General features: G+C 39.8%; 1 protein-coding gene and 1 long non-coding RNA gene across 11 annotated transcripts in view; both read left to right on the top strand.

Annotated features, from left to right (window-relative positions):
• The window catches only part of IQSEC1 (IQ motif and Sec7 domain ArfGEF 1), a 278,419-nt gene extending 259,400 nt beyond the window's left edge, over nt 1-19,019 (top strand). For 8 of the 10 annotated variants that reach the window (XM_053989153.1, XM_053989155.1, XM_053989154.1 and 5 more), the window contains 7 exons: nt 21-50; nt 1,118-1,243; nt 2,331-2,430; nt 5,632-5,793; nt 6,587-6,763; nt 12,964-13,013; nt 14,412-19,019. In XM_053989153.1, coding sequence (XP_053845128.1) covers nt 21-50; nt 1,118-1,243; nt 2,331-2,430; nt 5,632-5,793; nt 6,587-6,763; nt 12,964-13,013; nt 14,412-14,864 — 1,098 coding nt within the window. In that variant the 3' untranslated portion in view covers nt 14,865-19,019. Of the gene's footprint in view, nt 1-20; nt 51-1,117; nt 1,244-2,330; nt 2,431-5,631; nt 5,794-6,586; nt 6,764-7,162; nt 7,888-12,963; nt 13,014-14,411 lie in introns of those variants that run through there. The other 2 variants (XM_053989158.1, XM_053989159.1) reach the window with 2 other exon arrangements.
• Nucleotides 19,020-19,423: 404 nt separating this feature from the next.
• On the top strand, nt 19,424-23,615 carry LOC128813938 (uncharacterized). Its single transcript, XR_008439218.1, has 2 exons — nt 19,424-20,564; nt 23,161-23,615. It is a non-coding gene; the product is annotated as an uncharacterized LOC128813938 (long non-coding RNA).
• The last annotated feature ends 971 nt before the right edge of the window (nt 23,616-24,586 follow it).

Below are 24,586 nucleotides of genomic sequence, written 5' to 3'. Positions count from 1 at the left end.
TATGTGTCTTTCTACTGTAGATTGGATCTCTGCACCATGGACTTGGTTGTGTAGGTATTTCTCTCCTACTCCTTCAAAATTTCAAGTAATTGTAACTGGCAGCATTTTCCTAAACTGGAGATAAGACATTCTGTTACATTTTAAAGTTTTAAATTACTGATCTTATTTCAGGCAACATTTTTGTTGTGTTATAGTAAAAACTCCAAAGTATAAAGATTTTCCTTAAAATTTTATTTCCCTGAGGCTGCCTAATTTATTGCCAAGGGTCTTCTAGACCCTTTTAGTACACTTTTAATTTATTTGAAATATTATTATCACTGTAGAAATTAACCAATAAGGAATAAACAAATAATTAAAATCACAGTTTGCACCTCACCTTTCCACCTGAGCTGTGGTGTGTTTATTCTTTCTGGTCCATTTGAGAATTGAATGATACTCTGGAAAGATACTGCCAGTTAAAGTTCATTTCTGAACGGTAGATGAGCATTGAAAATATTGATTCCAGATTTAAATTATAGGCATGGTCAGTAATAAAGACAAACTGTTCTTATAATGCATCAGTTTATGGATTTCTTTTGGTGCTGTTAACAAGATCTCATTGTTTGCATTTGAAAGAAATTAAGTCCCACTCGTCAGCTTCAGAGATGCCTTCAGCAGACATTTCCAATAATAAAATGGAAACTCAGTCTTGGTTTTCTTGCTGGCTTGAGAAAATAAGACAGATTGAAAATGCATTTGCTTTGTCCTGATGTCACCATTTTCTTGTTATTAGGGAATGAACAAATTTAATTAAGTTGGTGGCTGACAAAAAGTAACTTAGAGCATTTCACAAAAGCTAAACTTGCTTTGCGTCCTTTCTTCTAATGATAATAAAAACGCTCTAATAATAATAAAAATGATAATAAAAAGTGGAAGGAACTTTGATGAAGTTTGAATGTCCTGCAAGTTTGTGGCATAAATTCTTTATGTTCATGTTGTTGGTCCTTTGATGAAAAGGTCTAATGGGCTTAGACATAAAAATATTTGAAGTGCTAAAGAGAAAAGATTTTGTGTGTAAAAAATGCTCTTTCTTGGCTAGAAGCTGTTATATGAACCATGAATTTTTGTATTATTGCAGGTGCTCTCTCTCCCCCACCGGAGGCTTGTTTGCTACTGTAGGCTGTTTGAAGTTCCAGATCCAAATAAACCTCAGAAGCTTGGATTGCACCAACGAGAAATATTTTTATTTAATGATCTTCTCGTGGTATGTATTTCCAGGCAGAGAGAATGAGGTACTCAGAAATACTATCTCCATGAAATCACTGGCAATTAAGTACATGAGCATTCCTAAAAATAAATACCTGTTATCCTGTATTCCAACAATCCTGGGATGATTAAGAGATTTGTATCTTAATTTTTAAAAATCTGTATAATTTGCTTTTAAACTGAAGTCTTTTATTAATGGCTACACTCTGCAAGAAGGTATTTGATGCAGTAGCTTTTACTATAGAGAAAAGAACCTCACCTCCAGTTCACCCATTGTCCTAAAGGATAAACAGAGACATTATTTATTCCATGACTAATGAATTCAAGGTACTTGTGGAAAACCAGAATTACATCCTACTTTGTGTTCCCTAGATGTTCTATGAACCAGATCTGTTTGTGCGCTGAAATAGGATCTGTTGAAATAGATTCTACAGTTGACTTTACTTTTTAGTGTGCATTTACCTTCACAGACTTTAACTTGACCCAGTCTTTTGAAAAGCAGACACACAGAACTCAGGACAGCTTGAAATTATTTGGTTGAGTTACTCTTAAAAACAGGGAAATTTGTTGCACTCCATTTGGAATGCACTTGGCTGTTACCTGAAAACTGAGAACTACACCAAATATTTCATATTTTGTTAGGAAAAAGGCACATCTCATCTACACAAATTTACTGTGTGTGTTTTTTTGCATACCTGCAGACCTAAATTTGGGGGGTTTAAGGCTAACTTAAAGGTATTTTCATTTTTTGCTAGCACAGAAAGGAAACATGGTTATTTTTGGTTTTGGAATTTCAAGAAGTAGAATTCTGGAGGAAAGAAAACACAAAGGCTTTGTGTCTGGATACAATGTTAGCTCTGCTTTAGAGAGATGATGCTGCAGGGCTTTGCTTTTTTCAGTAGCAAGAGATTAAATACAGCAGTTGCATTTAAAAAAAAGGAAAAAAAAATAACAAGTGCCTATTTTCTGACAGATTTTCTTTTAAATAAAATGTTTTCTATTATGCTAATTCTTCAGAGCAATAATTTTCCACGGGCACATTTGGTAGAAGGAGTATTTCACTTTGTTTATCTGATACCTTTCAGGTGACCAAGATTTTTCAGAAGAAGAAGAATTCTGTTACATACAGTTTTCGACAGTCCTTTTCCCTCTATGGAATGCAAGTTCTTCTCTTTGAGAACCAGTGTAAGTATTTCCTCTCTTTTTAGAGGACCATTTTGTTCCTAAATAAAACAAAAAACGTGTAAGTGAAAGGGATGGACAGGACTTGATCCTGAGATTAGGAATAAAATTGCTCTGGATTTAACTTTGTTCTAAAGTTTAAAACAAAATGCTGTCAGTATATAAAACAGAGCTTTTTGGTTGTAGTCAGAAGCCAAATCTCCCCAAATGTGTTTGTGATTACTTGTAAAGAATAAAAGGATTGCCAAGAAAAAAAAAAAAACATCTGTTGCTGAGTCAGTGGTACCATTAACTGGAACTGAGTGATAATAAATAAGGACTCTTATAATGATATCTGTAATTCAAAACACTAATTTATTTTCCTGATTTATGTCTTAACTTTGCCTAGATAATGTATGCTATGTCAAATTTAAATACAAAGCATAGACTTTCATTTTCTGACACACTTTGTTTATTTCTCTTACAATCTGCATCAGCCCAATATTATTTTTATCTTTTGTGCTTCTTAGCAGACAAAAACCCAAACAATTTGCTAAAATCCTGTTTCTAAGCCCCAATACAGCATCAGTAGTGACACAGAGCAGAGTTGTTGGTTGTTGGTATGGTACATAGGGAGACAGCCTGACTGAATTCATGTTTGTGACCAAACCTTCACCCCCTGATAAAATGGGTACAGCCCAGTGTGAGCTACAGTAGTTCCTGTGCTTTTCTGTCATGGGAGGTTCTTAGTTTTGCCTTGTCCTTGAGAATGTGCTTCCTAAAAATCCATTGCTGTTACTGCAAGCCTCTGGAGATTGCAAAGGGAAAGTTTTGCAGAGCTCACAGCAGCTCTGTAGCCCACAGATTATTTCTGTGCTTACACATGCATTCTCTCTCTCTTGTGAGCATATTATATGATATAAAATTCAGATTTGGAGGGGAAGGCCAAATATGTCTATCCTGAATTCTACTAAAAATAGAAGGATTTATAATTCTCTGGTGCCATGTTAAATAAAATATATTTTAAAAATAAAGCATGCTAAGTAAAAACTCTAATCAAATAAATTTTAAAATATCTATAGTGAAACAAGAAGTAAAGGATTGGATTCCTCCTAGTGAACTGGAGGCATTTTAACTGAGGCACTTCAGGAGGGCTTCTGTGTTGAATTCACTGCAGTGAATCAGTGAACAGACTGTAGTCTAATATTGGTGTCTCTCAGGTGGGATGCACAGTTTTCCAGTTGGGAAAGAGAAGTATTTGTCCCCTTTGATTTGTAAAATTCAATATTCTGGGTCTCCCCTGTCCCCAGCAACCTTTGGGCTGTTTTGTCCAGAGCCATCAGTAACTCTGTGTGGAGCAGCTGTTCCCTGGTTTCAAGGGAATAAAAGTCAGTGTTGCTAAAGCAGAAGCAACAAAATATTGGTTTGGCTGCTGGTGAGGTTGAACAAATTACTGGCACTGGTGATAGAAAAATTGACTTTTAATGATAGAAGTCAATTATGTTCAGGAATGGATGAGCTGCAAAAGGGAAAACAATATCACATATCTCTAGTAAATAAATAGGCCATATGGGAAGTATATTTTCCATTCTCAGTCAAAATCAAACAAAATATAAAATATAAAAAATATAACGAATTATAGAGGGGGAGCAGATCACTTAGGAGAGAGTGTGACTGAAACCAAGAAATACTGCTGTGAGTGTTTCCTGACACTTGATCAATACAATGCAGAGAAGTACCTCTGGTGATAAAGTAAATGTGTATGTTATGTGGAAATTCCTTCTTGGCTCATATGTGGGGGCAGCCCCAGTGACTTTGGGGTTGCCAGGTTTCCTTGTTTGGTTTTGTAAACATTTTTATTCTTTCCCCTGGAATGGTGCAGAGCTGTTTGCTGCATTCCCTGTGCCAATGTTCCCAACATCCCACCTGAGCCTGCCCAGCACTGGGACCTTTTGGCTATTCTTCTATGTGAGATGTTGACAGCAAATCCGAGCCAAACTCCCAAATCCTTTCTCCCTCCTTCCCCTCAGGACCATTTGAGCCTCAGGGCAGTCACTCTGTTTTCCCTGAGGATTGTAAATGGATTTGCTTCACTTTTAGTTGCAGCTTTGATCTGGGAGTGAAGCTACCTAGATCAGTCAAAGTGAAGGTACCCTAAAAAAGCCAAAGTGAAGGTACCCTAAAAAAGCCAAGCACATGCACTGGTTTCTCAATTGTTGAAGTCTTGTTGAAACTTCATGGCTTTGAGGGAGGGGAGTGCCTCTCTTCATCTGCTGGCTCTCGAGGGAGGGAGGGAGGTTTCAGTACATGGCAGCCCTTGAGCTTGCACTCAAATACTGAAGTAAATATTTGAGAGCTGTAGCAAACCAAGAGGGGAAGGCAGCTTAGTAAAAGAAAACATGGTGTTAAAATGCACATGTTGAGGTTTGCTGACACCCCATTGCTCCAGATCTGTGCTTCAAGCAAAGACTGATTTGTTTTCTACAGCAGAACATACTTTCATTCTGAGTGTGTTTCTGTAAATGAACCTTCTGTCTCAACCAGGAGATATTTTTGACCAGGTGTTAAAATTTCAGAAGTACACCTGGAAAAGGGGCAAAGATAGTTTCCTGAAAAATCTGCCTTTTATTATTAAAAGTCCATAATATGGGTCAAAAGAAGGGTGAAAAAACCAAATCAGTGCTTTTACTTCTTCAGTATCTGATTTCACAGATACTTTTAATTTTATTTAAAAGAAAAAAAGGAAAGTAGGATGTACAGGGAGCGCAATCCAATAGGAAATACTAAACCTGTACTTGTTTGTGTGTTTGTCTTCCTGCAAATGGTGAGTTAAAAGACAATTTGTACCATTTGAAATGTCTTCAAGTAGCCTTTACACTCAGCAAAACTTTGGTCACAAGTGGGTACGGTAGGTCATGGGATCTGTTCCATGAAAGAAAAATTATCCACTTTTTTTCCCTGCTGTTTTTGCTATATATTGCATATTGTACCTTAAGGGTAGCAGCTACATAAAGATATCTCTCAATATTTGTTCAGTATTTGACAGTTAAGCTGTTCCAATGTACATTAGGGATTTTTATTCTAATTTTGTGCTGTTAGACTTCCATTTCTCTGACTTTGTATCCTCTGTGGTAATATTACTAAAAGCTTTCCGTTTTGGTGGGTATTTTTATTAAAAGTAATTGTAATAATCAGAGCTCAGTTTTTCTTGCCTTTTTCTTCCAGATTATCCCAATGGCATTCGGCTCACGTCAGCTGTTCCAGGAGCAGATATCAAAGTACTCATAAATTTCAATGCACCAAATCCTCAGGACAGGAAGAAGTTTACAGATGATTTGAGGGAATCAATTGCAGAAGTTCAAGAAATGGAAAAGCACAGAATAGAGTGTAAGTACAAAGGTACATATGATGGAGCATTTTCCAGCTAATCAAAATAAGAAAATTCTGAGTAAGTGTATAACACATTAGAACTCCTTAAAAGTTCAAAATAATGTGGGTTTTTCTGTGACTTTGCCTCGAGAAGGAGGAAAAAGCCAATAATGCCTTAAGCCCCAGCTGAGTTCATTGACTCCTATTTACTGCAGTGTAGCTGCAGTGGAATTTATCTTGGACAAGCTGCAAATAACAATGGACAGAGGAGAGCTGGGTCTGTGATTTGTAGCATAAATTACTGCAAGAATTTTAGGGATAATTTGAACAGAAGAGAGCTGGGTCTGTGATTTGCAGTATAAATTACTGCAAGAATTTTTAGGGATAATGTGAACAGAAGAAAGATGGATCTGTGATTTGTACTGTAAATTCCAGTAAGAATTTTAGGGATAATGTGGACAGAGGAGAGATGGATCTGTGATTTGTATCACAAATTACATCAGGAATTTTAGGGGCAATTTGCCTCACACTGAAATTCCCAGTGACGGCCCTTCCAATAAGCCTCATTGAATTTTCCTTCATTTCCGTGTTGCAATTCCTGTAGTCAGTAAGGAAGTCATGTCTAAACTGATGTATTTTGCTGGTAGTCCCGTGAATATCCAAAGATGAAATTTTATCCCATTTTCCCAAAAGAGGCCCTGCTGCACATCCAGCTGTGGGTGGAGGGGCGAAGCTCCCTACAGACACGGGGATATTCTGGGCTGTTTCATCCCCACAAACACCAGTGTAAGAACCCCCGTGTGTGTTGCAGCCGAGCTGGAGAAGCAGAAGGGGGTGGTGCGTCCCAGCATGTCGCAGTGCTCCAGCCTGAAGAAGGACTCCGGCAACGGGACCCTGCCCCGGGCGTGCCTGGACGACAGCTACGCCGGGGGCGAGGGGCTGAAGCGGAGCGCGCTCAGCTCCTCCCTGCGGGACCTGTCCGAAGCAGGTAAGCGCTGCCTCTCCTCCCTGGCTCTCTGCATGCAAAGCTGCCTCCACCGTGCCCACGAAGCCCAGCTCGCTCTGGGCCTCCACAAATAGCAGTGGTGGAATCTCACACTTCCGAATAGCTCCTTTCTCCCCCACCCCCGGCTCGCGGTTAATTTCTGTTTGTTTTTTTGGTTTTTTTTGTTGTTTTTTTTTTTTTTACCTTTGTTCTGTTAAGCGGCCACTGTTTGAAAGCATTTAAGCCGTTCTAGGTTGCTATAGAAACTTTTAAAGGACAGTGAAGACAGAGGAAAAATTGTAAGTTTTTAATAAAACAGAAGTGACTGACTTGTGCTAGGAGTAATTCACTTAGTTTTCCTTTCTTTTTATTTTCATCTCCTTTGCTTTTTCCCCCTCATAGAGTAGGCCTAGAAAGGGAAGGAAAGCTCCTGGTCTCTGTGTAACGAGCGCTTTGTGTATTCTGTGCTCAAGTGTACCTGTGTTACCACCTGGATGAATGAAATTGAGTGAAGCCCTACTACATTCTCCCTAGAGCTGTGTAACATCAGTGTGCCCCTGGTGCTCTTTTCTTGTTCTGTAACTCAGACACAGTTCCTAATTCTTTCAAAAAGAGCTTGTTGTGAAGTACTCTTGGCAATAGAACAAAGAAGCCCTAGTGGACAAGAATGCTGATATAACCCACAAAGCCACTGATGTGTCTTAAGTTTTATTAACTGATTAAAGACTGGAAAGCAGTGGTGGTGTGATTTTTTTAGCCAAAGCAAGCCAGGGGAAGTTGGGCATGTTTTTATTTGATGGCTTGCCTCACACCTGGCATAGCCATGTAATCTTTTCAGATTCCTGTTTCTGAACAGAACTCTTACCTGAACACCATGCCCACTATTCAGAAAGTACTTCCAGAGATAGTACCAACTCAGTGTTTTTAAAATTCTTTGGTTTTTCGTTCATAGGCTGTGTTGCATACTCTGCTTTGTGCTTTCAATTGCAGTGATGATGTACAGTGTAGTCATAATTTCAATATTCTGTATATCTTTGGTAGTAGACACTACTTACCTATTTTCTTTTTTTTTTTAACTAAAGAGATTTTAGCTATGCTGCAATAAATAAAATTGTTGTAAACTGAAATGATAGCCTGTGTTTTGTGGGTATATGTATGTGCATACAAATATGTAGAGAGTGAGCTCTTTCAATTCTTTTCTTCTCTGTTTAGGCTTTCATACTCACATCTCCATGTGCTTCATTAAAAAGACTTAGGCCCTTGATCCAAAATCAGGCTGAAGTTGAATATTGGTGCTTGCTTGACTCCAGTGGATTTTAGATCAAGCCCTAGTCTTCAACACTCTTATCTGTCAGATTTGAGGATACTTCATCATCCTTTTCTGTTGTTTTGGTTTTATTTCATTAGAATGAGAACTACCATATTGTTAATATGTGAGTTCAGTGGATATCTGCACCCCTAAATGTGATTTCTGATTAATTTTTTCATTCCATCAGAATTACTCATCCCTCTCTTTCAAACACTGCCATGTATTTGAATTCATATTATGGGTTTAATTCAACAAACCAGCATTTTTAATCACAAACAGATTTCACAGGGCATGCCTACAACTGGCATGCTTATTACTGAAAATAACCTTTTTCCATGACAAAAAAATAGAAATCACTCACAGACTGCAGGGTTTATCAATGAGTTTGTTAAACCCAACTAAACTTAATTTTAACTTGAAATAGCTGAGAATTATGGAGAGCTTCTGTTTGGTCTTGTGCAGTGCAACTGACTTGAGAAATGACCAAGCTGTTATTTGCTTTGTTATTTGGTGGAGTGACTTCAGGGAGATGATCCAAATCGTTCCTGCCTTCTCTCAGGGAATAGCTTGCATGTGAGGCTAATTTTATTTTTAATGTGGGAGAGGTGATCCATAGAAAAGCAAAGAAATCTCTTTCAGTTAGGAAGATACTGCACCTCAGTGGTTATCCCATATTAAATTGCTTCTCTAAAACAGGCCTGAGTTAGGTTGCCTCAAATGCTTTTGTGGATGAAACATAGGATGAACAAGGAGGAGGAACAGGAGTGTGTGGGCCTGTAGGAAAGTGGATTTTTAGAGAGACCTTTTCTACATTGAATCAGAAATAAATCTAACAAACACGAGAAAATGGCCTGGTTGCATATTTATGCAGGAAGGCAGGTAAATGTCCAGTGAACATTGCAAACTCAAAATTTTAACTGTTTATTCAGTGAAGGGAAATGTGCCTGAACAGCATTTGGCTGCACAGGTACGTGACAGAACTATTTAGGAAAACAATCCATTGCTGTCCCCCAGACATCCCAGTAAATGGAGGCTGTGGAAAGTGACTAAATTTCTCTGAGTGGCGATTCAGAAGCTTCTGAGATCTAACAAATGCTGATACCCTGACTGATTCTGCCTCCTAAGCTGGGAATGCACAGAAAAGCAAGATTTGTCCATCAGGAATTCTTTCCTGAGTGGTTCCATGCCTTGGCCACAACAGCTCAACTCCCAGCTGTGGGAAGGTGTGCTGAGGATCTCTTCATTTCAGAGATGCTCTTGTTCCTTGTGCATTGACAGATCTTTCCATGGAATATAAAACACAGTGTGGCATCCAAGTGTTCCAAGATGTGAATATGTCAAAAATATTTAGGGCTTTATTTTTCTCTGAAGAGAAATGTGTCATTTTTATTGCACATTCTTGAGCTATAGTCAAGGAAGAACTGAATTTATTGGTTCCAGACTTTGAAATTCTTAATTTATATAAAAATATTAGAAGCCAGGCAAGTTTTAATGCATCTAAAGCTGAGTTTTATGAGTTTACAGAAAGATGGGAAAAGTGTGATGTCCCCTCATGGCCACTGTTCCACAGGAAGAATGATTTGGTCACTAAAGCAGAGCAGGAAGGGCTGGACTGGTTGTGTTTCCCATTCTGTCTCTCCCAGAAGCAGTCCCACTGGACTGATTTTATGTTCTTTAATTTGAATTCCAGCCACTTTGAGTTGATGGGGGACCCAGTGCTTTTACATTGAGTTTACAATGGAATTCAAACTTTATTCCCACATCCCTAACCTTTAAGGTGGGAATAATATTTACACAGTGAACTGGTTTAAAAATTGCAGTTTTCTTGTTTGCCCCAGTATTCCACAACTGGCACAGCCAGGTAGTACTGCCCAAATGAGGGGGGCACAGTGGTTCCTATTACTGGGAGCTGGGCTTGTCTAAAACAGCCACAGACCAAAAAAGATTACTTCAAAACCAAACCAAAACAAAAAGTATTTCCAGGATTAAAATAATTCTGTTTCAGTGTGAGATCTTAAGATTCTACCTGTTTCACACAGAAACAAGATGAAAATGTGACAAAGAATACTTCCCCCTCAAAACTGGTCTCTCTAATGATTGGAGAGAGGAATTTAACTTAAAACTTTTTTCCAAGCTTTTTTCCCCAAGTCACAAGAAGCCAAATCATAACGCAGTGTTTAGCTACCAATTATCTCACTGGCCCAGTAGAGTTTCAAGAACTACAGAGCAGCAGTGAGAAATATTTCCATGTACTGAGCTGATCTGCAGCCTGAGCTGCAAGATCACCACACATCCTGTGATGTGTCCTGCACAGCACACATCCATTCTGCCAGGTGCAATGGCTTTTATTAATGAAGCTCAATATTCTTTTGGCATGGTTAAGTTTGTAAAAATCTTGTAATCACTTCATATTTCTACTATAAATTTGAAATATTCTTGGCCCCATATAATGCATCTTCATATATGGGACATATATTTGTGTAAGTTCAAGATATTTCTTGCAATGAATATTCATATCTAACAGATAAGGTTAAATTAATTGAAATTTAATTTTATAAATTAAAATCCACTCTAACAGCCTTAAAAAACTAAAGTAAGCATAATATATTAAGTAAAACTAATCTTCAGATTTGATAAATACCACCTTGCTTTGTACCACAGCTGCTAATTATCCTGCCAGTACATGCTTAGATGCAATTCTAGTTGAGAGTCACCATTTCCCTGAAATGCATGTAAAAGCTGGAGCTCCAGGGAGGCATTTCTGGGATGGGACACTATCCCAAAGACCAGGGAACAGTCTGGAATAAACATACACTGGCAGGGGGAATGCTCCAGGGGGTTTACTGAATAAACCCACCACACTGCATGTCAGCACAAAATAGGGTTCAGTTTGTTTTTAAGAAAATGAACAAAGCCTCTGTACAGCAATAGTGCCTATCTGAGGGAAATTACAGGCATTTTAAGTAGGATTTTTCTGTTTGTTCTTGGCTTTGCAAGTACTACTTTGCCCTGGAGTTACTCTGAGCAAAATTCCATCTGTCGCTCTCTGTCTGTATTTACTGTGTCCATGGTTATTTGATCAGACTGTGACTCCTGCCATATGCAAAAGGCATTGGATTGTTGTGTTTTCCTTCATTTTTGGCCACGTTTAATGCCCCGTGTCAGCTCTCAGTCTTATTTGCAACCCTGACTGCTAAGTTCCGAGGTGGCTGCCGCAGTGTGTTTGCATCAGCAAGCAAGAGTGGTTGGAGTGTTAATCAGTACTAATCCTGTTACCAGAGCAGAAAAATATCAAAACGTGACTAGGAGTCAAAATAAGGGATGAACAAACCCAGTTTTTCTTGGGGGGGCTCATAAGATAGTACAGCTCTGGTTTGGCTGAGGCTAAAACTGCAGCAGGAGATGAAGCAGTGAGCTTTTGACAAAGAGCCTATCCAGGGGAATTGTTGCAAATCCCGATGAATTTCACAAGTCAAACACAACACCTTGACCACAAACACCTCCCTCTCAATTTAATGTCACTGCAGAGGGGGTAGTACTGGGGAGCAACTCTTTTTAAGAGGGGAAAATGTTCCAGTAGCCTGGAACTGTAGCTCTTAAGAGAAACTTGTTTCAGGGCAGTGTCCTGTGACCAACCAGGTCAACGTTATACTTATAAATCCAGCAGGTGGTAGTTTTTGAACATCCTGATGCTTTGGGTAGTCTGAATTGCCCTGTGAGCAGTTCCAGTGCTCCCTAGTTCTGATCCCAGATGCTTTTGGGGTCTGTGAGGAGGCTACATCATTAATTGGTTCAGTGATGGCAAAATTCTCACATTCTCTCCCAAAACCACCTCTCAGAGTAGAAGATTCTGAAGGCAGCAGTATGCCAATGCAGGCTGGAGACTGATATTTGGCCTTGCACAAAAGCAAGGAGAGAGTGCTGAGAAAGCTATGGTTTCTAAAGCCCTGCAGATTTTAGGGAAGCTCTGAGCACCAGGAGGGCTCCTCAAAGCTCAGCTTTGTTTGTATACCGTGCCAGGAAAGTATTCTGAAACTTTGCAAAGCAAAGCTCCACAATCTAACTTCTAAAAATCTCTATTTCCACTGCAGCCAGATGCTATTTTCTCTGCTGTGAATTGAGAAAGAAAATCTGGGATCCTGTGTCCTATACAGCCACTGAGATCTTCTGGCTCTTTAGGCAAACAGTCTGGAGTTTCATGTGTGGGTTTAGGCAAATGTCTTTGCAATTTGAGACTGTTGGAGTACAAATCCAACATGCTTAATGATAAAGCACTGCACAGCTAAACAAACAAAATCTAGCCATAATGTCAAGACAGATTCCAGATTTACTGATCAAAAATTAAGTTTAGTTTTTTTTAAACCTCATGAAAGAAGATTGTATGAAATCCACTGAGGTTCAAAGCTGAAATTGAAATGATAAAATTGAAATTCAATACAATGATAAAACTGATGAAGTGATAAAACCGATGCCCCTCACGGTGCCCCACACTGAAGTTCAGAATATTTCAACATTAAATTTTGCATTTAAGTTAATGCCACCCCACAACTATATCTCAGTGTTTAACGAAAAAAAACCTTCACGGCCAATTAGATTCCAGGAAACCAAACCCTTTAAAATCATTGCTGCTCAGCATCACAACCGCAGCACTAAACCCAAACACACCTACTTCAAGAATTGTGCAAATTACCAAAAAAAATCACACCCCGCTCGTGTGAGCCGAGTCCCAAAGACAACACCACCCCTCCAAATTACCACTGAACCCCTAGAAACCCAGGCAGGTGCAGGGAGTTGCTGTCCCTGCTGGCCCTAAAGCTGTGGGGTCGTGGGGCCGCAGCTCTTGGCGCCGGTCGTGTCGCAGTCTCTAATCTCTGCTGTTGCATGTCCTGGGCAGGCAAGCGTGGGCGACGCAGCAGTGCAGGATCGCTAGACAGCAATATGGAAGTAAGTAGGAAGTTCCTGATGTCTAGCTGGATGTGATGATGTGCATTTCAAACCTTTCTTTTATATACATACATATTTTTTTGCTCTTTTTTCTTCTAACATATATATATATATATATATATAACCTGCCTGCCACAAATAAAATGCATGCCTAGGCTATTCACTCTGTATTCTTCCAGCTTACAAAGCACTGACAGCTTGTTTTAGAGCAATGCCATTTTTGGTTTGAGCTAACCTTGTTCCCTTTGTTCCTGCAAGCATGGTTAAATGGATATGATTTGTCCTTTTGCCACCATTTCAGTCTGGTCCCAGCTTAAAAGCCCACTTGCTCTTTGTTACCAAGTACACTGTTCTTGCTGTTTGATATTTAGCTACAACTATTGACTGTCATGCTCAACCATCCCCATTGCTTATTTTCAAGTTCAATTGCTAAATGTATGCAGTCATGACACCATGGAATTGCACAGATAGGGCATGGGAGGATAAAAAAATTATTCAGACAGGTGAATTCAATGTGGATTTCATGAGATTTCATTCATCTTCAAACCATTTATATATACTGTTCATGTCTCTGAATTCAGCTTGCAGATTTTTTTTTCTCTTCTTTTTTTTTTTTTTTTTTTTTTTTTTGTGTTTGCTTTAGGTAGATTACAGTTTAAATCTAGCACACTTTGCCTAAGTACTGTTGTGTCCCATAACTCTTTAAAAATACAAACCCCAAACTTCAGCAACTAAATTCCAGGCTAAATAATAGAGAATGTTGGACCATAGGTCAGAATAATACAAGCACATAGAAATCTTAGTGAAAAAATGGTATGGTTCATTTGAACACAAAATGTAGAGGTAGGCCTGAGAAGCAGCACTGTCACCTATGGTAGTGGAAAACTGCTATAAATAAAGATTTAAATACCATTTTAAAATTTGAGCTGTAACTGTAATATTTGCTGCTGTATGTTTTACTATTCAGGTTTTACATTTAATGTAGCGCTTTTTTTTTTTTTTTTTTTTTTTGTAAAAAAGCAAGTATGGTATTTTTTGCAGTATTTAAAAATGTACTTTTCCTTTAAAAACACACTCCTAGGTCTTATATTACTCTTCCATGACATTTTTTAAAATTTGAAGTCATATCTCTTGATATCAAAGTACCAAGAGAAAATCACTCAATGCTTAACATCCCCTAAGAAGGGCACGAGTGCCCCATTGGCCACTTAGGGAAGGTGGAGATGAAATTTTCCCTAGAACTCTCGAACATAATCCACCCATGTGAACCCTAAAGGAGGAGTTTGGGGGTCAGTGTGAACTTTTTCTTTTTCTTTTTTTTCTTTTTTTTTTTTTTTCCTTTTCAAACATTTCGAGATTTTTTTTTTTAATTTTTATTTTCTATTAATTTCTTTTTAGGGGTCCATCATTAGCAGTCCTCACATGCGCCGAAGAGCTACATCAACCCGAGAGTGTCCATCTCGCCCTCACCAGACTATGCCCAACTCCTCCTCACTCCTAGGGTCCCTGTTCGGTAGCAAGAGGGGCAAGCCCCCCTCGCAGAGCCACGCGGCCGCGCAGCCCCCGCACCACGCGGAGGGCGCGGCGGCAGCGCCGCACCCGCACCACGCGCAGTTCTGCCACCAGAACCCGCCGCCCTACCACCACCACCACCACTACCACCCGCCCCCGCACCCGCACCCGCACCCGCACCAGTACCACCAGCACGGGCACGGGCACGGGCACGGCCCGTACCTGCCGCACGCCCCGCACCACGGCCCGCACCACGGCCCGCACCACCACGGGCCGCCCCCGCCGCCTGCCGCCTCCAGCGCCAAGCCCAAACACAGCGGCATCAGCACCATAGTCTAGGCCTAAAGAGCCTCCTCGTGACTCTAGTTCTAAACCCAGCTGCAAAGGCACTTACAGGAAGCAACAAAATCACACCGTCAGTTTTTACCTAGGCCGTTTAATGAGCTTAAAGGCTTGCTGTTACTAAATAAAATAATTCCAGTTAGCCCAGGCCATACTGGTTTTACTTATCTACTGGATAGATGTTTCACCACCATCTGGTTAGTTCTTATTTCCAACCTTGCCTTGAAAACGTGCTGCTTGCTGAATCTGAGGAAAGCTACCTTTTACACCAAACCCCTGGACAATTTTACACGCATAATGAAAACCTAGCCTATGGAAAAAAAAACAGGGAAAAAAGTGAGACAGAACCAAGTGTTGCATTCTTGCTCTTTTCTTCTCAATGGGCAAAAAAAATAAGTAGACCTGATATGGTTGATGAAAGTACGTAAGTAAACTTTATATAATATAAATATATACATATAAATATATATATATATACTGTATAGTTAACATTTGTGCTTGGAAAGAAATTTTTTCAGTCCACAAAACTAGCAATATAGACTTTACAAGGAATTCCACTTACTTGATAGGACAGTATAATAGATGAATAGCATATGAAAGAATAGACCAAAAACATTAAACATTAGAAACCAATTTCAAACATTTCAAGATTTTCATCACAAGTCCTCTGGACTTGTTAAGATTTCTAAGCAATCATTACTAAATGTGCCAAGTAACATAGCATTTAAATGTTGTAGTCCAATGTTGTATAAATCCTTATTTTATTAACACGATGATATCATACGTAATCAGTATTAGAGCTGCTCTGCTATTTCAGGTAAGCAAACTCGTTAAGATGCAGTAATTATTCCGTAGCAATGGAGGGTGCCCACGTACCAGGGGGCACCTCCAAGCATTGGTCACACAAGTTCTTAGACACCTTAAAGTCTGTGATAACTGTGAATTTACATGATCCACATTTCTTTTGTAAGCATATGGATTGAACGAGCACACGGGAAGAGTTCCGCCAGGTGCATGTAAACACTGCAAAAACATTCATCTCAAACATGAAAATGGCAAACCTCCATCCTTCTCAGCTACTTTGGTTCCTGTTTACCATAATTGCTCATTTTTACCCCCAGCGAAGCTGAATTCTAGTCCAGAGTGTTTCCAGTGGAAGTGCTCTAAAACTTGAAGGTTTGTTTTAGAATTTAGTATAGGGTTTTTATATATATATATATATATATTAAAAAAAAATAAAATTCTGTAATTCCATGTAGCCATGTGCTAGCAACAAAGTGGCTTTACCATTTTTACTCATCACATTTGTTAGTTTGAAGCACCCAGCACTCAGCAGGCTGAGTTTATGCTCAAACCCTCACTTCCATAGTCCAGTTAGTTGCAAGACATCACATAAAAATAGGCTGTGCTGTTGTTGCTTATGTGTTGTAACCAAACAATTTGCAAATTTCTCTGCAATTTGTATCCTGAAATCCTGTACAAAGTTATCCATGGCGCCTACTTTGTAGTTTCAGCACTTTGAGCCACTGCAAGGACTTAACACCTAAACAGTAGAGACAAAGGAATCACAACTGCAAAACTGTACCAGCCTAAAAGCAAACCTTGAAGAAGATGAGCAAAAAGTTCCAGTGAGAGATGGGTAAAAGTAATCACAGCTCCAGCCAGTCGGGTTTCTGTGTAACAGAAAACAAACAGTAAAAAAAGTGTCCCAAATTAGGAGGACATGGGAGCAACAGAGTGACTTGTCCTGTTGGCTTGCTCATGGCATCTCTAGCGTGGGGAGGATGGGAGAGGTTCAGTCATTTTTTTCCCTTTCACACCATGGATACCACAATACCAGCAAAACTGCAAACTGAGCACTTTGTTCACCTCCACAGAGAGCAAATACAGCAATCTAGAGTTTAGCCTTTTGTTTCCAGCAGTCCACGTTCGTTTCACACATGTGCAATATGTTTTCCCCTTCTGCTCCTTCTCCTCGGAATGATCTCCATGAAAAGAAAACAAGTGATTATTATTTTTCTGTATCACTCATTCTATTCTAAATTCTGCGGCTTACCTTAAGAGGGCTCGCCGGGGTCCCCTGAGGCTCTGTTCCTTGCAGTTTAACAAATATATACTGTTCTTATAAGGGAAAGTAGAACTGTCTGCATGTCATCTAATGTTATTAGTGTGAGGCTACACTCTACATATTGTATAACTGCAAAATATATCAGTGTTACTGTTGATATTAGTTGAAGTAAAGTGATAACATATTTCAATATGTAGACTTTTCTTCATACATCTGTACCAATAGTAGAGTCTAACTGTAATTCATAGGTTGTTCCAGAAAAGATAAAGAACCATTTAGGTGCAAACATCTCTGAGAAACTGCATCTTTTAATTAAAACAGAGGTAAGAAAGCTCCTCTTCACTGGGTGTCGGAGTCTGTACTTGTTTCAGATGCAGAGGCATAATGGAAGTAAAATTCTGTATATGGAATAAAGGCAGAATGTGCAGTAACAGTGGAGAGGAAAATCTGACTCACTGTGTTGATTAACACTGAAGATGTCAAATCTCCCAGATCCACATTTGCTTTATGTTTTAAAACCCCTTTCATTCATTTAAATTAGAGTTACATATAAATATTCTGTGCTTAAACAGTGAGCCACAGTTTAATGCCTGCCCACTGATTTTCCATGTGCAATCAATGTATTTGTGAACCAAAGTGTTGAGGAGATGTCACAAACGTGCATGCACAGAAACATTTCCACATGGTTCCATGGACACTGGGGAGGAGGCTGTGCCTGCCCTGGGTGTGCAGGGAGTGTGAAATCACAGATCATTTGGAGGCTGGTTAAAAACCAAAACTGGTCACGTGAGAGCACAGGATTCAGACACTCTGTTCTTTCAAGCCAAGGAGGAGAAACAGTGGACTTGACTTTTTTTTTTTCCCCTTAGTTTTGTTTTGTTTCTTAGACTGTGTGTTTCTATGTACTCCAACCAAACAAATGTGTCAGCACAAGTCTCCAGACCTTTGCTGCTTGTTTAAGGTTGTAGTAAAACCTCTCTGACTCCATCCTTGATCAGCAGTTGCTTAGAGCAGTGTGGGTCATGCCTAGAATAGGAGAATTCCAGCACTTAACATTGTGTGGGGTTAAGAAAATGAATTAAAATGAATTCTTCAGCCTGCAGACAGGAGTAGTATGGAGAGGGTTTTTTCTCAGATGCCATTGCCAATTACTGACTGGTACAGAACTGCAGAGTGGCCGTGGTTCTCTCTTCCCCTAAACGATGTGGCAAAGCAGTAATGCTGATTGGAACAAATGAAAGGGAAACATAAAGAATGAAGGTGCGGCAGCAACAACAAAAATCTTTTCTGGGACAACAATCAAATATATATTTGGGGGTTTTATTTTTTTAAGTTAAGAATGAAATGTAAAACAATGTAAAAAAAACAAAAAATCAAAGTTCATCCTAATATAATGTGCGTCTTGTATTGCTAAAAAAAAAAGTCTAACATAAAGTGTAGAATGATTTTCCCATCATGTACTGCATGCAGCAGAAGCCTCTTGTTTCTTGATAAAATGAGCTGAAAGACAGTCAGCAGATATTTAAACACTGAATCTCTAGATGTTGACTTGCTGTTCCATATGAAGCTGTGTGTTTTCTGCAGTTAAGCATGCATTTTGCTGTTCCCTTGTAAAATACCATCGCACTTCTTGCCTGCAAAATGGATTCTCATGTATATATTTCAAAGAAAAGTGGAACCAATAACAAGATTCAATTTGGAAAAGAGAAAAGGGGGTGGTGAAAATGGGACCAGTAGGGGGAATAGAGAATTCTCTAAATTGTACATAGTGTGTAAATTAGCATTACTATAAGTCTGCAGTCACTTTGAGGTTGCCTATCTCCTGCTAGGAACTTAAATCAGCTTTGAGTTGTATTAAACTGTTAGAATTAGGTCTTGAATGCAGACTGTTAAAGACTTCAAAAATCATTATGCTTACAAGAAGCTTCTGTTCTGGGGAGGCTCGAGACCCCTTTTGTAACTCTGGGGAAGAAAGGAGTGCTTTCATTTTAATATGCATTCTGTTTGTAAGTAGTAACAGACCCTATTGATGTAAAACTATAACTGTGATCATGTGGAGAAATCAAATAAATCATTTAAAACTCTTCGTTTCTCATTTCATGCAATCTTAAGAGTTTCAACTCTTCATATTTGAAATGAAGGAAATTCCTTCCAATGGTATCCTGGACCCTCTGAGTCAGTGGGATTTCTGCTGCTTACTTCAGAGGGGCCTGGAACTGAAGATCAGGTGGAGGAGGTGGTGAGTGGAGTCTGTGGCCCCTTCTCACTCAGCTTGGATGGGTGTGGTGCTGCTGTAATGAATTGAGTTCCAGAGTCACTAAAGAGCAATGAATCCAGCAGCCAGGTGTGCAGACAGACAGGGAGACAGGGATTCCAGCAGCCAGGTGTGCAGACAGACAGGGAGACAGGGATTCCAGCAGCCAGGTGTGCAGACAGACAGGGAGACAGGGATTCCAGCAGCCAGGTGTGCAGACAAGGAGGCACTGCAGAGGCCCTGGTGGACAATGCCCGAAGCCTTCGAGCCCTGGACAGTGCTGACAGCTTTGAGACCTTCTGGCCATGGGGCTGTGTGTCCCGCTGACCCCAGGTGGCCTCCGGAGCTCCTGTCCAGGGCACTCGTGCCCTGCCTGGGGAGGGCCCCGTTTGTCCTTGCCAGGGCCAAGTCCTTGGGTGCTCTGTGGAACCCCCAGGAGCTGGCAGTGCCTCTCCTGCACGGACCCCTCAGCCCAGCACTGAGTAAGTACTGCCCAATTACTCCTTGTCCTCTTGTTTGTTGTGTGTCTCAGTTTCCAGCCCCGAAGGAGCCTTTGCCACACGTGGCCTTCCCAGTGTTTGAATTACATCCTGCAGTGACAGTTTGACAATCACCTGTGGGATATTCCATTGTGCCCTGACCTTGGTGCATTTCCAGCCTTTCCAGGGGATTGTAGTGTGTTCTGTAAAGCCTGGCCAAGTTAATGTTCAGCTGTCAATTAAACTAAACACTGTGCTTGCTTCTGTTTTCTATTAATTTTAGGAGATTCTTTAATTATTTTGTGGGAATAGTCAACTATGACCTCTTGCTGGAGGGCTGTAATTTCAGGATGTGCATATTCATCAATGATTTTTTTTTTTTGATAGGTAAGTACCCACTTACCATCATCCTCTGTGCCACCCTCTGAGCTGTGGGACCCCTTTGAAGGTGACCAGTGCCTGTGTACCATAGAAACATCTTCTAGTGGAAATAGAAGAATTTGCAGAGCTGTTCTTCACTGATACTTCCATTCCCAGTTTAGAAATTAGGATTTGTAGAATTTTAGTACATTTTGAGAAGACAAGAGGTCTGCATGTGGCAGTGCACACACAGATTGCAGGAATGAGTTGTCGTGCAATAATCAACTTCTCAAGCTCTTCTAGATAGCAACTTTTAAACAACAGGTTCTTTTCCAAGTTTTTTTTTTTGCATTTTTTTGGTAGGAATAAAGAAATGCAAGATTAAAAGGACAGAAAAACAAAATAAAGAACTTCAAATGTTTTATCTGTATCTTTCTTCATATTTTTGTTGACTTAACAATCAATGAATTCTATTTAACTTTGTTTTATCAGTTGGCCTTAATGATTGATTTTAATTCAGAGTTTCGTAAAAACAGGTATGGTTATTTTAGCTTTTTTTTTTTTTAATAGTTATGTAGTGTTTTATTCATCTCCACTCTGTGTTACAGCTGCATTAAGTACATCTTTTCCAAAGGAACCTTCCTGGATTTTTACCCTACTTAGTGATTTTTGCTGCTGTATTTTGTTGACATAAAATTCCTGGAAGGGAACATAGCATAACCAATCTAACAGAAATATCTAAACCATACAAATATTTCATTTTAGGTGTATTTTTTAGTAGGCCTTCTTTCTGTTTCCAGTTATTTCAAGAATTAAAGCCAAATCCTGTATTGCTCAGCAAAAGTAAATCAACTGCAGGATGAGGCTGGTCATGAAAGTTAGGAAAATCTTAAATTAATATTTCTGCTGGAAGTACTTCCTCAGCTAAGCAAGACTTAAATGAAAGTTGTGTGGGTGATGCTGACTTGAAGCCATCACTTTTTTCAAATCTTTAGATTTATCATTTTTGCCACGTGAATAAATGCACATTTTTAGGGATAAAATGAAAAAAAAAAAAAAAAAACCGACAAAAAAAACCACCTTTATTTAGCATTTTTGCAGTAACTGAGATGTGAAATTAGCATCATGGTTCACGAGACACAGCAGCTGAAAGCAGCCACAGGAGTGTGCAATCCATCAGCTCTGCTGGGGAATGGCACCACTGCAGCTTTCATTTATTTTTCATACTTGGACACAGTGCTTTAGACAGGTCTCTGTAGTGAGCAAAGCAAAAATAATCTGTCTTTAACAAGATGAGCAGGGGAAATTCATTCCAAGGCAAATGAAATATTAGGAGTGCATGATGGAAATGTCTCTTCTCTGCAGTTTCTCAGTTCTGCCACAAAACAATGAACAATGCCTGGTTTCTGATGAGGAAATGGGCCCTGGGTGTGTGTCCAGGAAGTGGGAAAAGCAGGGACTGTGCAGGAGTTCTGTGACTCAGCAGTGGGATCAGAGTGAACCAGGGCTGGAAATGAATTCATTCAACCATTGCCAGTCTGATTTTGTAGTGGTTTTTTATAGGAGCAGAGCTCAGCTGTGTGTGGGCCCTGCAGGGAGGTGCTCACCCCTGGGAGCATCTTCCCTTCCACTAGCTCCCCATGTGCTCTTGGCTGATTATTCCTTCACTTTGCTGGCTAATATTTCTCTATGTCCATCTCCAACAAGAAAGAACATTTTTATTTAATGATTCATCCTGTATATTGTCCTTGCCATCTTTCTGGTAGTCTCGTGTATCTGCTTCTGCCTCAGCCCTTACACCAGGCTCCAAAAAATGACTCTGCTGTAATTAAAAATAACATCCAAAAAAACCCCAACCAAACCCACCAAAAAAAGCCAACCAACCAAACGCACCCCTGCAATCACCAGAGTTTGAGATACTGCTGTTGTCCTCCAGCCCCTGAGTTTGGAAGAGCAGCAACATTTTCCAGCCCAGTGACAAATGTGCTGAGTATTCCAATTCAGACTTTGAGCATCCCAAATGTTTATAGCCCTGAGTTTTCATGGCACTTCAGCAGGTTTTAAATATGTTCTTGATTATGTGCTAACTCCTCTGCTATGCCAGTCTGTAGATTTTCAAAACCATTTATTTGTGTATTTTATGCCTAAAGGGAGAGGAAGCTTTGTTTCTGCTCTTCCTATTTTTTTTTCTACTAGTGCAACATGCAGCTTTCTGGGCTGTTGCAATATTCCATGACTCAGCTCACAAATTTGCAGACTAGCAGCATAGCTTCATAAAAAAAAAAAAAAAAATATATATATATATATATACATACACCTGTCTTTATATTAGTAGTGAACCACAGGGGACATGTCCTGAGCAATTCCTATGACTGCAGGAATTTGAAATTACTTTGAAAAAAAGCTGGTGAAAAAGCACTGGCATTTTGGCTCATCTGCTTCTCTTCCCAGATGTGAAAAGGGAGAAACAGATGCCTCATTGGACTAATAATTAAATAATTAATTAGATCAATATTATAAACATATAATTAAATTATTTTCTATAAATAATATAAAAAATAAATGTAATTAATTAATATTGTAGTAATGCTTATTAATGAAATGTTCTTGAGCTCACGGAGCTCCTTCCTTCTCTCCTACATTACAGTGTAATAGAGCTTATTTTGGCAAAGAGGTTCTTGAGCCATCTCCCTTCTGTATTCATTAATAGTGCCAAGATGTGCTTTGTCCAGTTCCTGCAAGGTCTTTTTATAGCCAGCCTTGTCCCCTCACTCATCACTGTCACCTGTGTGTGACATAAAGGCAGCACTCTCCAGGCTGGCCTGCAGCTCCTTGGGTGCAATCCCACAGCAACAGCTTCTTTCCTGCTCTGAGCTCAGGTCATCTCCCCTCACCGAGCCAGAAACTTGATTTCAATACATTGTCTGGCCCATTTCCCTTGCTTGAAAAATTAAATCTTGGCCGTTAAAAAAATTATAATGTGAAATAAAATATAAAATACTTCAAAATATGAGGCAATTTAGTGCTTCCTTTTAATCTAACGTGGCAGAGCTGACGGACAATTTCCCTGTAAGTACCACCTGACATTGTGAGGAATCCCATTCACTAACAGAATGTATCTTTATTTTTCAGGTGGTTTCTTAGATGGCCACAGTCCAAGTCAGTGTGGATGGGCAACAGCTTGGACAAATTTATTGATGTATTTATACAGTGACTGTGTTAACATCTGGGTTTCAAACACATCACATCAATTCCACAGCACGTAACCAGGAGCAAAAGTGGAAATACCAGTTCCTGCCCTCACCTTTCCCAGGATTTCATTTGCGAACCAGCTTTTAAAAAAAATATTCCAGGTCAGGAGGTGATGCAATGAGCACATCAGCACACGCCTGTGGGAAAGACAATTATGAGTGTCATGTGCAAAACTTTCATACCATCTGTCAGGTTGAACAGGAGCAAACAGTGATTGCATAAAGAGAGGAGGAATTTTGTGTATTTTCCTGGAAGTGCTGCAAAGCCTAGTGAATGTTTTTGTAAAGTAATTTAGTGACACTTTTTCAGTAAATAAAACTTCTATGTCTCAAAGAGCTAAATGTTATCAGGTCATTTTATTATTGAGTAACAGTTTTTAAGCAGCTGCTGGAAAAATATGGAAGAATAAAAAGGAAAACTGAAGGGTAATTTTATTGCAGTCATTTACTGATCTCTACTTCTCTTGCATTAATTCCTTCTCAGGAAGGAATTCTTCCACTTCTGTGTGGAATGGGCTGAAATGGACATCACTGTGGGAGTTGTGGTTGTTCACAAAATGTGAGTTATGAGGAGCTGTAACAGCTGAGGGATTAGCTGGCCCAGGAAGGGAATCTGAAATGATGGGAACACGTGGATGAATACCTCAGTGGCAGAGACAGCAGAGAGGAGTCATAAATAAAAGTAGGGAAAGGAAAAGGTTGGACATGTTGCTGAAGCAGAAGACAAAAATACTGATTTTTATTTTTTTCAGTAGATGGTGCAGTTCTGTGCAAGGCAGTTTGGAGATTTATCAGGTCAGGATGGGGGAGTTCTGCAGAGAACTGCAGCTGCCAGGAATGTGATTTCAGCTGTGGTTACACACAGCACTGGAAGGGACAAAATCCGTGGTGTGGCACCACTGGTGCCAGTGCAGGAACAGAGGATTCTCTGTGCCAGTGATGGTCCACCTGCAGTTTCGTGCTGTGGGTGTGATATCGCCCCCTGTGACTGGAAAACCCCAGGTGTTTATTTATTTAGGATACACTCACAATGCCATCCTCATGCTTGCTGAGTGAACACACAGGGTGGGGTGTGCTGGCTGCCGTTCTTGTCAGCTTCCTGATGAGGCATCTTTTCCCTGTGCTTCCCAACTGCCTGGCCTTGTTTTCACTGGATCATTTTCTTCAAGCAGTTTTTACCATGCTCTGTTTATCCTTTCTTTCAAGCTGCCACATCACCCCTACATCACCAGGACTTGCCTGACTTGTCTCAGGAGAGGGTGGCCTCAGTTTAGCCCTTTCATCCCTGATATTCAGTCTGGGAGGTG

This window comes from Vidua macroura, chromosome 13, assembly GCF_024509145.1.
Source record: "Vidua macroura isolate BioBank_ID:100142 chromosome 13, ASM2450914v1, whole genome shotgun sequence".
Classification (NCBI taxonomy): domain Eukaryota; kingdom Metazoa; phylum Chordata; class Aves; order Passeriformes; family Viduidae; genus Vidua; species Vidua macroura.
The sequence above is the reverse complement of the archived record's forward strand: the minus strand, read 5'-3'. Positions and strand labels throughout refer to the sequence as shown.